This window comes from Centroberyx gerrardi, chromosome 8, assembly GCF_048128805.1.
Source record: "Centroberyx gerrardi isolate f3 chromosome 8, fCenGer3.hap1.cur.20231027, whole genome shotgun sequence".
Classification (NCBI taxonomy): domain Eukaryota; kingdom Metazoa; phylum Chordata; class Actinopteri; order Beryciformes; family Berycidae; genus Centroberyx; species Centroberyx gerrardi.
Genome location: NC_136004.1, coordinates 13,234,308 through 13,249,311, shown reverse-complemented (window position 1 = coordinate 13,249,311; position 15,004 = coordinate 13,234,308). Strand labels below are relative to the sequence as shown.

The 15,004-nt window shown below is 43.9% G+C and overlaps 1 protein-coding gene across 2 annotated transcripts in view; it reads right to left on the bottom strand.

Moving 5' to 3' along the window:
• trpm3 (transient receptor potential cation channel, subfamily M, member 3) overlaps nt 1–15,004 on the bottom strand; it is a 133,515-nt gene that overhangs the window by 33,632 nt on the left and 84,879 nt on the right. For both annotated transcript variants that reach the window (XM_078285416.1, XM_078285415.1), the window contains exons 7-8: nt 6,815–6,989; nt 5,908–6,031 (exon numbers count right to left, since the gene is read on the bottom strand). In XM_078285416.1, the coding sequence (XP_078141542.1) occupies nt 5,908–6,031; nt 6,815–6,989 (299 nt within the window). The remainder of the gene's footprint in view (nt 1–5,907; nt 6,032–6,814; nt 6,990–15,004) is intronic.

Genomic DNA, 15,004 nt, shown 5'->3' with positions numbered 1-15,004 from the left:
CATCACCTCCCCCCTTCTTCCCCTCCTCCTCCTCCTCCTTGTTCCTTCCTCCCTCCCTCTTCCCTTCCTCCAATCATACCCCCAAGGTGACCCTGTGGATGCGCGCTATCTGCTAGCATAGCGGCGCTGCAACACAGAGGCTAGCCCAACCTCTATGACAATGGGAGGTTGCTAATTCAATCTTAAGGGTCCTATAGAGAGGCATCACTAAGTATATGCAAAGGTACACCGTCTATTTTCATCATCTGGTAGGAGAAAAGGTGCTCTTGAGTACTTATTGTGAAGCAAATAAGATGCTCCGGGTCAATGTTTAGCGAAGCCTGCAAAGGTTAGACACAGCTTCATCGTTTTTCATTACCCTCGGCGTAAATGCTGTGGCTTAAACACACTCTCCCATGTATTCTCCACATATTGTTTCACTCCCTTACTTTATTTTACTTTATTTTCAGCGTGTAGATGCTAATTCTTTTTGGCGAATAGCTTCCATGCCTTTTGAAATGTTCAACCATTTGGGCTGAATATAGTTTTGACATTTCTCCGCCTCTACATCGACGCTCGTCACCTCAGGGGTCAAGATGCAGGAGATAGGGCGCTGACTCGTGTCTGTCACACTCTCTCTTTTAGAGGAGAGAAGAAAAGAGTAGGAGTAAGGAGCAGAAAGGAAAGGCGAGGGAGAGGAGTGGAGGCAGAGGCAGAAAGGAGATGATGAGAGATGTAGGAAAGAGTGTATGGAACAAAGGAAGAGAGAGAGAGAGAGAGAGAGAGAGAGAGAGAGAGAGAGAGGCAGAAGGAAGATGTACTGTTGAAAAACTGAAGATTTATATAAGTAATAAAAGAGGAGGAGGTAGTGCAGTCTTCTTCAGTTGTTTGAGCATGGCTGCATATTAAGAGACACTGAGCTACATGCTTAGAAGATCAGAAAACTGCTCTTCACGCTGCATTGGGCCAAGCTGATTGGAAAACATTCATCTTCATTTAACTGGCAAAGAGTCCCCCCCCCCCCCCCCCCCCCCCCCCCACACACACACACACACACACACACACACACACACACATACACACACACACACACACACGCACACACACACACACACACACGCACCACCACACATGAACACACTAACATGCGTGCAGTCATGGTGATGCATGTACACATAAAACAAAGCACACACACACACACACACACAGACACAGGCGCAAACACACCTGTACAGACTAACAAACACGCATGCATGCACACACATAAACACACCCACACATCTTGTTTCTCTGTGAGCGAGCGTGAATGGAGACATAAAACATTTAGATGTGTACGTATTGCTTTCTGGGATAAACCATAAACCAACAGTCTTCAGCATGACAAGCAAAACAGAGGAGAGAGGGAAATAACACAAGCTGAGGCAGAAACTGCACTCATGAAATTTTAAATTGATAAAGTGCCCTGCTGATAATCAAGCAAAGACTTGTCTCTCTCTCTCTTATTCCTACTCTCTATTTCTCTGTTTCTGGCTCACACCTTCTACTGTATATTCATGCACACATTTATTCTCCACCCAAAACACCTCCCTCTCTCCCTCTCCCTCTCTCTCTCTCATTGTCCCTTTAAGTCACTCTTTCTCGCTCCCTTCCTCCTACTCATCCTTAGTCTCTCTTGTCATAGAGGCGGAGGAACACTGTGGGTTGGTGGTTCATCCTCAATAATTAATCCGAATTAAACATATAAGGCCTATTCTGCTCTCAATTATTCATAGCAAGCTGGGAGATACCAGGACACTTATCTTGCACCCTCCTCACTGGAGAGAGATAGATGGAGAGAGAGAGAGAGAGAGAGAGAGAGAGAGAGAGAGAGAGAAAGAGAAAGAGACGCGCTTGTCTTTTAATCGGACCGAGATTTGGATTCCCACACTTTTGCCCAAAAGAGAGTTATGTGACAAAGGCCCATGATAATATTTAAAGACACTATTACTTCTCAAAACTATAGTCTTTTCAGGGTGCTTGCTTGAAATTCACATGAGATTGCACAGCCCTTGCGTAGGAGGGATAAAAGAGACAAGCTATGTGATGTGCATAAATGGGAAAGATAATTACCCTTATCATCCATACAAATAGATACAAATGTGGCCTATGGATTCTTTTAGTATTCCTTTTTATAGCACATATACTGTAGCACACCATCTGCACATTTTTACATATGTTTGCTCACTGTACAACTGAAGAGCCTGCACATTACTCTATGATTAGCTTTGCAATTATTTTGCCTCCCTGCTCCCCTCTGATTCATAACCAACCAGTCTATCATCCACCAGAAGGGATTTTTCACCGGGAACTGAGCCAGAGCGCTCCCAAATTAGACCTAATGAAAACATAAAGCAGATAATTGGGCTACTGTTTGTAACGGCAACTGGCACTTTTTATTTTTAGAATTTGCTCCCTAACTAACTTCACAGCATGAATGATAAAATCCACCATGTAGCGTCTTTAAATGGGGACATTGAAGCAGCAGTAGCTATGAGGCTTGAGTACAGCTGACTGGTAAAGCAAAGACACAAACAGAACATGACAAGGACAGGAAAAGAGCAGGGCGGCTATATGCCAGGTGGGATTTATGCATGCAGGAATTATGCAGCACACAGACAGGTATACTTACATACATGCACACACACACACACACACACAAACATTTATATTTACATAGCATGTACACACCGAGAGACCGAGAGAGACTGAGAGACAGAAACGATGGACACGCACACATGTACACACACACATATGCAGTATATATGTATACATTTCAGTGTGTGCATTAAGCATTGCAAATGTATTGCTCCTTGATATAAAGCATAAACAGCCCACAGTCCACAGTGATAAACAAAACAGAGGTAACAGGGAAATAACTGAAGCGCAAAATGTCTACATGAATAAACCAGCATGCTGAAAATAAGGTAAAAGCAAGACGAGGCCTTTCCTTACTCTTCCTCCTCCTCTCACTTGCTCTCTTAAACAGAAACACGCGCTCTCTCCCTCTCTCACACATTATGCTGGGCAGCCACCTTTAGTCTCTCTCTTCTCCTCCTACTCTTATTTTTTTTGGCTTTCTTGTTGCAGAGCCAGAGGAATGAAAGCAGGAATGCCCATACACAGACATGCTGGCATACACACAGGCAGACACACACCCTCTCTCTTTTCTCTCTCGTTCACCCTCACATTTCCCTTGCTCTTTTGCAGTCCCCCCCCCCGCCACCACCCAGTCACACACACACACACACACACACACTCAAATCCCTGGGTTTCCGAGCGCGATCGAGAAGGAACCCCTGTGATGTCTGTCAGCTTGATGAATAGGAGGCTGCTTGTTGGCTGGTGAAACTGCCTCTGTGAGAGAGATAGAAAGGTCTCAGGCAGCAGAGAGTGGGATTATACAGGGAATCTCTCTCTCTCTCCCTCTCTATCTATGTCTCTCTCTCTCTCTCTCTCTTTCTCTCTCTACCATAATCAACTTTGGCTCCCCGAGACTCTCTGCATGGTGCATGGGCACTAATGACTGCAATGCGTGTACGTTGAGAAAAGCCTTTCCTTATATGGAAGCCGTATAGGGAAGAGGATTGCTTCCAATGAATACATTATCAACAGAGTGTCGCAGCGTGTACGCTAAATGTTTTATGACATTGTTAGACTGTAAGCCATTAGACTGACTATGTTTTTCTACAGTATAAAGTACAGCGTGTACAGATATGAACAGCCTACCCCATTGTTAGCCTAATCTGTGCCTTAACTCTACTAACTGTGATCATACAGATGTAGCCAACATACATCTGCATGATTTCTACACACTAGCTACACTGCGGCTGCTACTACACTACTGCTACATGCAGGGTGGTGTAGTGATTAGGGAGGCCGCCCTTCAACTGGAAGGCCCAGGTTAAATTCCCTGTTACAGCAAGCATTTGCCCTGAGTGTCTCTAAGGAAGACACTCAATACCTTTCCACTCCAGAGGGACTGTTCTGTGACCGACCCTGCACTTTGACCTCCGCTGTGCATGGACAGGCAAGCTAAAAGACAGATTTCTCTTTTGGCGATCAATGGAGTATCATAAAACAAATTAATGGTTTGGAAGATCCTGCAGAGAGAAGCAGGGTTTCTATAATGGTGGCCATCGTACACACCCTTGCTTTGTTCCCGCTCAGGTTTAATATCGCAGTGGTAACAGTTTTGTAAGTTCAGAGAGAGGCTGCATCTCCTGTGCATCAGATTATCTGGGCTCTACAGCTGTTCCTGCTGAATGACTCACACCCCATTGTTCTGGTCTGGTGTGTTGTGCTCAGAAGAGGCATCAGTGTGAGCATCAGTCAACCACCACTGGAACCCCACTGAGAACACAATCAATCCACTTACACACTCCACAACCATGACCAACGCTGTGCTGCCTGCAAAACACTCCACTAAACCATGATCTGTGTGCGCATGTGTCTGTGTGTGTGGTTTGCGTGTGCACATGCTCTTGTTTTTTTTTTTTTTATGTGTGTGAGTCAGTGTATTACATAATTATGATAATGACTCAAACACATAATAAAATGCTTGATCTATTTTTACTACCAAGGACGACTATCACATGATAAAATACCAGCTCAGGTCATCTTTAACATCTCATCCATTAGGTTCTGAAATGCAAACTAGAATCTAGCTCAGTACTTCTACTCCAAAAAGACAAGATAAAAAGAGGCCGTGTGCATGTATGCTGCTACAAATTTATTAGCAAAATGCCACTGGCGGTACAATTGCCAACAGTCAGTGATCTACCTTATAAAAGATATTACATGTTATGTTCAAACGGAGTTGAGGCGAGAGCAACCAAGTGGTAAATACGTTAATACTGCCGCAGAGCTAGCTACAAGCTGTTTGTTTGGTGCATGCTGCCTAATAGAGGATGTGTTACTCATCACATTAGAAACAGACGGTGACTGGAGCTGCATTAGAGGTACCTCAAAGTTGGAGTGGTGTTTGTGTGTGTATGCATGTGTTATGTGTACTGCTGTGTTTTAAACCTTCAATCACAATGTGTCTGCCATACCATAATAACTGTGTCAAGACAGTGCCATGCCTCGTGTTATTGCCTGCTACACAGAACAATGTGATCAAATGTACCATGACTGACACATGCACACACACGCACGTGGGCAGGTATGAATGAACACACACACACACACACACACACACACACACACACACACAGCATGTAACAGCATTAATGAGAGGTCCGTTCCATATGACTGACAGCGCTCTGAAGGGACCCGGACTCCACCCCAGGGGAGAAGCATGTGTGTGACAGCCACTGCTGTGTCTTGCATTAAACACCGCCAATGGGGTATGGAGTCTCAAGGTGGAGGCCATTTGGTCCCGAATGTCATCTGAATACATTTACATCCACTTAATATAACATGTCATACATAAAACATGGAGTACTAATTGCATCGATAAAAGTTTCATAATGAGCAAGCTGAATTTGACAAATCCATCTTGTCCCTCCTTTACAAGCTCTTGCATGGTATATTTCTTTTTTTTTTATTTCTACTGCTGTATACAGTACAGGCATCAAGCCTTGAGTGAATGGTGAAGGTGGTGGTATTAGAAGTGTATTAGAGGTGTATTAGTGGTGTAATGGTGTGTGTGAGTCTGTGTGTGTCTCACTATGTGAGTGTGTTTCGTGACCTGAGTACATGTTTGCTTCCCTGCATATGCGAGCGTACTGGCGTGCATGTGTGCCAAGTGTGTGTGTGTGTATGCACGTGTGCTTGCATGCGAACGTGTGTATTTGTATGTGCGTGTGTGTGCGTGCAAGCATGTGTGTGTGTGTGTGTGTGTGTGTGTGTGTGTGTGACAGTGACAGTGACAGTGACAGTGACACTCACCAGCTCCTTCTTCTTCATGCACTCCATGAGAATGATAAAGAGGTGCTGGGCCTGTGTGCGGCTGTAGGTGAACGTCTTCTGGATGGTCACCAGCAACTGGTCTCTTAGAGACTCGTTAATTATCCTGCAGAGACAGAGTGGTGTGGACAGAAGGAAAGGCAGGGTAAGGGGGGAGACGATACAGGGAAGAAACAATGAGCCAGAGAGGAGGGACAGGAGGGAACAGGAGAGGGAATGCAGCCAAATTAGATTTGTATGTCAGTAAGTGAAACCAAGGTTGACTGGCGCTCTCAGCACAACTATCAATCACTCTGAGTCCTTGGTAAAATGAGATTCTGCAAGTTTACCTTCATCTGTACCTCACTATTAAGCTGTAAAAACAGTTTTGAATGAGTCACATCTGTATCATGAGGAAAATACCAACATTTACCTGTGTAATTGAAGTAGTGGAGCACTATAATCAAAACATTTCAAAACATTGATGTTTTTTTGCCAGGTTCGGTGTTGCTTTAAGTGGGGGAATCCTTTTTTGTAATAACATCTCTTTCTTCTCAAAAACGCATAACTGCCGAATTACGTTGTTGCTGCAAAATGAGTATACTGTATATTGAAATAAATGATGAAAACTCTTGCTCATTTAACTTTTACACAAAACCCATTTTACATCAGGAAAAGTTTGATCAAAAGGCACTTTTATGTTTCAGTAATTAATAATTCTAACTAATTTATTCACCAGTATTATGGAAGCCTTAATTTCTGAATGCAAATGCCAATTAATCTATGGAAAACAAAGCAAAACAAAATAAAACAATCTCTCACAGTGTGCCTGGTTTTCTGTGTTGGATCACATACTGTATGTATTCATAAATGTTCGGCGAGTTTACAGCATAACACCGAGAGTGCATACCCTCCCTCCTCGGAGTACTTGTGTCCGAAGGCCAGGATGTCTGAGGCTCTGCCGCTGCCGTCACACACCACCACAGGGACCGGAGGCGTGTCCCTGAGGTACTCCAGCACTATGGAGATCACATTAGGACCCCCCTCGACGATCAGAGCCACCACCGGCACACCCTGACCAATACCTGCAGACAGCGAGAGAGCGGGAGAGAGACACAGGAGGAGGAGGACATGGGGAAGTCAAGAATAGGGAAAGAAAAAGTGACAAGTAAATCAAAAGTCCTCATTACATCAGCAATACTTGATCCAGACAAAGATAAACCCAATCCTGATTTTCTGGCAAAGAGGTGTGAATGACAGTGTGACACCTGAAATGTCGCCTGACTCTTCTGTCAAGACACCGTACACTTCCTAATTATGCTGGAGCAGTTTTAAAAAAAGCACTTGTACCAAAAATAACCAGCCCACTTTGTGCTTTGTGCTTTGTTCCTGTGGCGTGAGCCTGTCTGTGTGTGTGTGAGTGTGTGTGAGAGTGTGTTTCAGCCATGGAGTGATAAATCCCCCGCTGTTCCATACAAAAATGGCTCCTTGCCTGCTAATCACAGGCTATTTGGAGTAATTACGCATAATTAGCAGGTGGGTTTTTCTGCACTCAGTTAGACTTCATACAAGGGGAGGCAGATCAGCACTTTACTGCCAAACTCTCACAGGAGTTTCTTCACCGCTCCTTTATTTCGACTCTGCCCTTTGCTGTCCTTCTCTCTCTTGCTTCTGGTTTTCCCTCCATAGTCTATTTCTCATTATAGCACTCAATATTCACTTTAAGACACTGTAAACCCTGTAAACCCCCGTCCCACTCTCTCTAACACCGTGAACATCATGTTCTTTCCCTCTTGGTCTCAATTGTCCTTCCTCCAATCCATTCCCCAAATCCTCAACTCTTAATCCTGCCCATTCCTTCTCTCTCTCTCTCTCTCTCTCTTTCCATTTCTCCCCCCTCTTTCTTTGTCTTCCTTCCCGCAGTCTCTCCTCTCATCCTCTCCCTCTCATTCTCTTTCATGCAGTTGTGTTTTCTGTCGGGTGTTTTGACTCTTCTAATTCAAAAGCTGTGTAACTGCCGGATCCTCCCCGCCCCGCACCCTCATCTCGGTCTGCATAATTCACTGAGGGGAAAACGTGGATTCTCTCGCATACACGCAGGCAGGCGAGCACACACAAACGCATGCTTACACACACGCACGCACACACACGCACTTAGAAACATACCCACCACCATTACGCTTTGCCTCACACAGCCTTGCAACAGGGACAGTTACATAAGGAGAATATTTTAGGGGCCGCGCCTACTTCAAAGAGGTAAAACGTCACTGTGCCACAACACATCACACGACCATACATCAGCAGAGCAGAATATGAGAGAGAGGGAGACTAATGACTCACGTTTTGTATCTGATTCTTCCTTATTTTCTGATTGGCTGTCTGTTTGTTCCAAATGTAAAAAAACTGGTTTTACCTCAGTGTTTTTGCTGGTACCTGTGTGTGTGTGTGTGTGTGTGTGTGCATGCTTGTCGTATCAGGCATTGATATTGATGACTAGTGAGCTTTGGAGGCAACACCACGGTATCTAAAGCAGATTACTGTTCAATTGAAACCCACCGAGGAGCAGATGAGGAGGGGAATGCACAGCTGTGGCATGGCTAATTGGTAGGAGAAAATTCTGCCAGCACACACACACACACACACACACACACACACACACATACCGATAAACAAACCACAAACGAAGCAATGTTCTCTTTCGCCTGCCTATCAGAGAACAGTAAGAGTTTGTTTTATGGTGACATTTGACCTTACACTCAAGTTTGTTATTCTAATTAGCTTTAGCCTAAACTAAAAACTCTTCCAGTGGGAATTGAAGCCTTAACCTTAACATTGTTAGCGCTCCGCCAACTGCTGCTTCTACTGACAGTGCAAAAGTTTTACACTTTATTACGAGGGGATTTTGTGATCGCTAGAAAGTCCAGAGTTGTTTAAATTATTTCATCCTTCATGGAAGCAGGTTTTGTGGTCTGAACTCTCTCTTTTTATCTACTAAAACATGCATCACTTATATTTGTTAAAACACTAAGTACCATATGAAGATATGTCGAGTAGTTAGGAGTCGGCACTTTGAAAAGACAATCTATTGTTCTAGTTGGAACATGCAAACCCATAGCTGGAGAGCTAATCTGTTGAGTCTTTAGTGGAGATGGAATCCATCCTGTTGGAGTTCACAGTGTGTTTACTCTGCCAAGTACAACAGTGTTGTGCTTGTCCAGACAAGCTATTCATTTTGTCAGCGGGTACAAAATGAACAGTGGGCTTTCCGTATAAATCTGTCTTTCCCTCTCCCCGCTTCTCACTATACTTTATCTTCCATCTGTGTTCCTTTCTGTTTGCTGTGTTTTTTGCTCTCTCAGTATCAGTCGGTCTGTGTTTGTGCTTTTCTTTGCTGCGGCGCACTCACCGCAGGACTCAGGTCTTCAAAAGCAAAGTTCAGCCATGGTAACTGGAAGTAAGACACTTCACAGCTCTGGGCGCTATGAAAACTTCATCATGGTGTGGTAAAAGTCATTTTGTACAATTTAACTCTGTACTTTCTTGAGGAGTATACAATTAATCAAGCAAAGAAAATGTTGCATTAGGTTAAGTTGTATTAACTGTAACTTTAAATCTTCACATCTTAGCTTCGATGTTAATCTCCCATAATCCTCTTCGTAGGCAAATTAGTTACAACAATGTCACATGACGGGAGAACATACTTCTCAGGGTTTTGTTGCTTAATTTGCATGGACTGCTGCGGTATAGTGATGAATACAGATATATACATTCATATACAACAAGTGTGCTAGCGCTTTATAGGTAGTCAGTGGAGGAGTGGGCAGGTATGCATGACTTAATACCAAAGTGCTGTGGGCTCTTAGTGTTGTAACTAAGAGAATCACTGAACAAAATATTTAATTCATGCATCGACTTAGCTACTAGTTAGAAAATCGCTTGGTGTGCGAGCGCACGCTGTATATCCCATATGCAGGGTTCATGGGGTTCTGCACGGCCTAAACAGTGCATGCTGTAATTCCCCTAAGCACTGCGCATGGCAAAAAGTATTCACAAATGCACAAATGAACAAACACAGAGCCTGGCTTAGAGATGTGCTCCTTCCGCACCTAATAAAGCATGTGTTGTATGTGCTTCTAAGTGTGTATGTAACATGCTATAAATGATGTTTCCTAACAGTTCAGTTGCTAACATCAAATAGCAAGCCAAGAGATGAAGGCAGCTGATCAACTAGGGAGCCAGAGAGCCAAGGGCCAAGAGTCAGATAAACTGATAATGAACTAGGTCTATGTGTTATCTCCACAAATACAATGTGGGCCTGTGCACAATCTGTACTTGTCTGTTTCTCCTTTCTTTCTTTTCTTCAATAGCACATGAGTGATCCATTGACAGAGTCACAACACGTCTCATGCTTCCTTTCCTTCATTATCTACCTCCTTCACTATTTCCTTCACTATCTATGATAGCGATCCCCCAGCAGCATAGCCATGTTGGAAGAGCAGCAGGCATTTGACTGGCCTGCAGTCAAAATAATCACGTCTCTGAAGTCTCATTACATGCCGGTACCAAACCTCCTCAACACAATAAGTTTGACAAGAAACCATAATATACAGATGGATTTTATCATTAGTGAACTGTTTGTGTGTGTATGTGTGTGTGTGTGAGAGAGAGAAAGAGAGAGAGAGAGAGAGAGAGAGAGAGAAGCGAGAGAGAGAGTGAGAGTAGCTATGGGAGACCTTATGGGGCCCATCGATCTCTCTCTCATCCTGTCTCACCCCATTTCGTTTACCCACACCCCTGTTCCTGCATTGACTGTATCCATGTACCACGCACAGCACACACTCCAACAAGTTCCCCACACCACACCTCTTGGGAGGGAAACTACCATGAAAGAGGGAGAAAAACAGGGACAGGAGAAAAAGGAGAGAAGTGGTCGATGAGACGCGCTGACCACAAATGTCTATATTTGTCCAGCCTGGGAGGGCAGGAAGTAAAGAGGGACGGAGGGAGAGAGGAGCGTGCGAGCGGGACGCACGTAACATGCTTAAATGGTCCTCATTAGAGATCCACCGATGACTCACCCTGTGCGTGTGTGATTGCATTTGTATGTACGTGTGTGTGTGTGTGGGTGGGTGTGCGCAAGTGTCGGCGAGTGTGTCCTTGTATGTGTCAAATTAGCATCAGCATGACCAGAGGAGGTGTGTTACAGTATGTGGGTCGCCTTTGCGCCCCCACTCCCCAACCCCCCCCCCACCCTCTTACACCATCATGCTAGCACCTATTATAGGAGACTGTAAAAACCAGAACTGTGAACGCAACACGACTTGACAGGCAGAGAACAAAAGGTCAAGGGGGGGTACATCAAACGGGCGATGTCGTGGCCACTCTCGAACTTTGCTTTTTCTGTCGTGTTTTGACATCATGATATCCTGTTCTTTTCTGACCCACTCGGAGGAATTCAGTTCGGATCGGATGCTCTGTGTCACGTATTTAATTTGAGCCGAGTTGTAGCGTTATCAAGGCCGGGTGAGCCTGAGAGAATCAATCATGAATGGTGTCGTTGACCAGGAAAAGACATTTTCTACTGGGAAATTGGGGTTAAAGGAATAACTCATTGATTTGTGTCTGTGTGTGTGAGAGAGAGAGACTGTGTGTATGTGTGTGTATGTTTCTGCGAGAGCATCTTTTTCTTCGGTGCATGGATGCTTCCCTCTGCATGTGCCGAAGAAAATGTAATTATAAGGTGCTGTATATGAGTGTTTGCGTGAATACCTGTGTGTCTGCATCTACTGTAGGCCAATTATTATCCTTTTGAGTCACATAAAACAACTAAATGGGTTAGAATGGTGTCCAGCGCTCTAGATTGCTAGTTCATATTTATTTATCTGTCTCTTTTATGTTTGGATAAAAAAGAAGTTTGACTAGCTCCCGCCAAACATTTCTGGATCGAGCTCTGGTCTGTTGGTCACTGTGATGTAAAGTGTGTTGTCAGACATAAGCGTGCCTCAGCAAGCAATGACACACATCATATACTTAAAGTACTGCAGGGGTCAACTCCAGTTTCTCTCCCATTTCACCTGTCTCTCTCCTCTGCAGACTAGCAGAATACCATACAATAACGCCACAATATACAAGGCAACAGTCAACATATCGTCACCAATGAATGACGCAGTTCCCCTCTGGGCAGTAACAAATATGTCACCTTGTTTTGACCTGTAATTGTAGCGTCCCCCCCTGAGCCAATCAGTATCAGAAAATGCTGGAAGGCCATGATGAGTCAAGTCAAGTCAAGTATATTTGTATCGCCCTTAATCACAGTTACAGTCTCAAAGGGCTTCACAACGCCCACATTATGAAACAATACATGCAAACGATAAATGAAAATGACTCCTCCCAACATTAGACCTTCAATAAGAGCAAGGGGGGGGGGAATGGAAGAAACCTCAGAAAGAGGGATCACCCTTCCTGGACGGTGTAGATGGGTGCAGAGAGTGGGCAAACAAAGACTACATATTGACAAAACGGGAAAATAAATAAAAAGTGAACGTGCCAGAGATCAGTCCATAGTCTCCCTATGATGAGGTTAAAAAACAAAAATGATCAAATGTCACCTTACTTGTAGCGCCCTCCTTGAGTCAACTGATGTAATTTGGAAAATGCTGGAATGCAGTGGTGAGATGCATCATTCACCCGGGGTTCTTCTACGATTCATCTCACACACCATATATACGTGTATGGTGTATACAAAACCTGGATGCATCATTCATCCAGGTTTTGTCAAAATCTGATTAGTGAATATACTGTATGGTGTGTGAGATGAATCGTAGAAGAAACAAACAAACAAACAAACAGACAGAGACCAATCTATTGTCTCCCCATGATGAAAAGCCCTCCAAAAATGATGAAATTAAAAAAAAAATTGCTGAAATGAAAAAAGTTGCCGTTTGTCTATATTAGTACAAGGACATCCCTGACCTCCTTACCTCTTTCTTTTACCACTCCAACAGTAAAATCCTAAATGACAGAGTTACCACCGTTCACACTGCTGACCATACGCTCAGCTTCATTCCACACCACATAACATTTTCTCATCCATGCACATCCACAACCTGGAACCATACCTAGAGCTATTCTCCTATCCAACCATACCCACTAGTGACCGTTTTATCTCTCCGCCACAGGGTTGAATACTGTAGCAGTTCACATATTCATCATTTCCACATATATTCTCTGTGTCCATTCACGCATGAACACACCTTACCCCCAATGACTCTTATTGTCTCCACACTATCTATGTATGCATATCCTCAAGTGCCCTGATACAGTATTATCTGCTGATCCACACCTACAGTATCAGTTCAGCCCATTCATTTAGCCAGCCATGCATGCAGCACCATCCCAGAAACCAAAACCCATGGGTCAAAGAATTTAATACAATGGATCGCAGATTCAATTTTAATACCCTTGACCACAGTGCTAATGCAAAAATAAGAATTTATGTGCCCTCTGTACTGATTGTATTATAGGAAGACCTGAATTAATTAAATGTATTTCAATAGTTTTCACATATTTGAACTGCTTGCAGAACGGCATAATTCACACACTTTATTCTAGATTATTTTCCTAGTATTGCTACTTTATTAGATACAGTAGCATACAGTGGAGACTGACGTATGGGAGCCAGATTCACACCACGACACTGCAGCTATATGATATGTATGTATCTAAGTGTAACATCACTACATGGTGCGACAATAACTTCCTCCAGCTCAACGTTTCCAAAACCAAAGAACTGCTCATAACCCCCCCCCCCCCCCCCCCAGCTCCTGATCACACGGCCAGTCCCACCATCATCCACAGAGGAACAGTAGAGGTGGTTAAATCATTCAAATACTTAGGAATCACTCTGAACAACAACCTCAGCTTCAACCAACACACCATTGACATTCATAAACGCTGCCAGCAAAGACTTATCCATAGATTAAAAAACCTATTTGTTCAACCCATCTCAATCTGCACAATCTTACCTCCTCAGGCCTAACACGGAAAGCACGGACAATAATAAATAACCGTGAGCACCCACTCCTCTGCTCCTTCACCCTCCTTCCCTCAGGTTGCAGGTACAGGACACTCAGGTGCAGAAAGACTCACTTCGGGAAAAAGCTTTGTCCCCTCTGCCATACATGCATTAAATAACTCTCCCCCTGTTGTCTTATATTGTCTTATCTGTATCTATGTATTCACTGCACCTGACTGAGGAAAGAATTCCCTCTCAAGGACAACAAACTACCTATCCTAAGAGCCACTGCAAAACCCAATTGGTCACACAATTGGACATCCTCAATAGTGGCGACATTATTAGCCAGATAAGGAAAACCAAGAGCCGGTCTGCTTCAAACAAGTTTGTCAAGGCCTTTGTAGTGCTTGAAGGAACAACATTACAACCTCCTTGACTTTCTATGTACAGTAGCTTAACTATAATCTCCTGTGTATGGGCTGTTCCACAGTGGAGGTCAGAGTGCCGGAGCTAATCTGCGATGCAAGGCCTTATGGCTTCCGAATTCAATTACCTTCAGCTACTGTATATTTCACCCTTTACGTATTCTGTGATTAATGAAAGCACTGCTATAGGAGGGTCAGTGAAGGTGACACACAGACTCACACACACACACACACACGCGCACACACACACACGTCTGCACCTATGCACACATTCAATATACAAAGTACTCATGCTCCCAGCTAAATAGTGCTAGTGATCAGGGTCAAATGGAAGACTTGAGGGAACATTGTAAGACTCAATGTCTCCTTTCTCTTGCTCGCTTTTCTCTTTTTTTCCTCATTCTGCTTATTCAGTAGAGACACCTCAAGGTAATATCTTGCCTCACTCCCTGCCTTTCTCTCCTCAGCTACTTTATGCGTCTTTCCCTCGTTATTTAATTCTCTCCCTTTCCGCTCACCCTCTTCTCTTTATTGTCTCTCTTCTCTCTCTCCTTCCTTCACTCTTTCCTCTCTGCGAGGCAGGTATGTGATTAAAAAGCGTTGCAGCCATCGCTGGAGACTTGTTGAAAGGGCTGTGCAGTCGTTTAGTGAGCTATGCTGC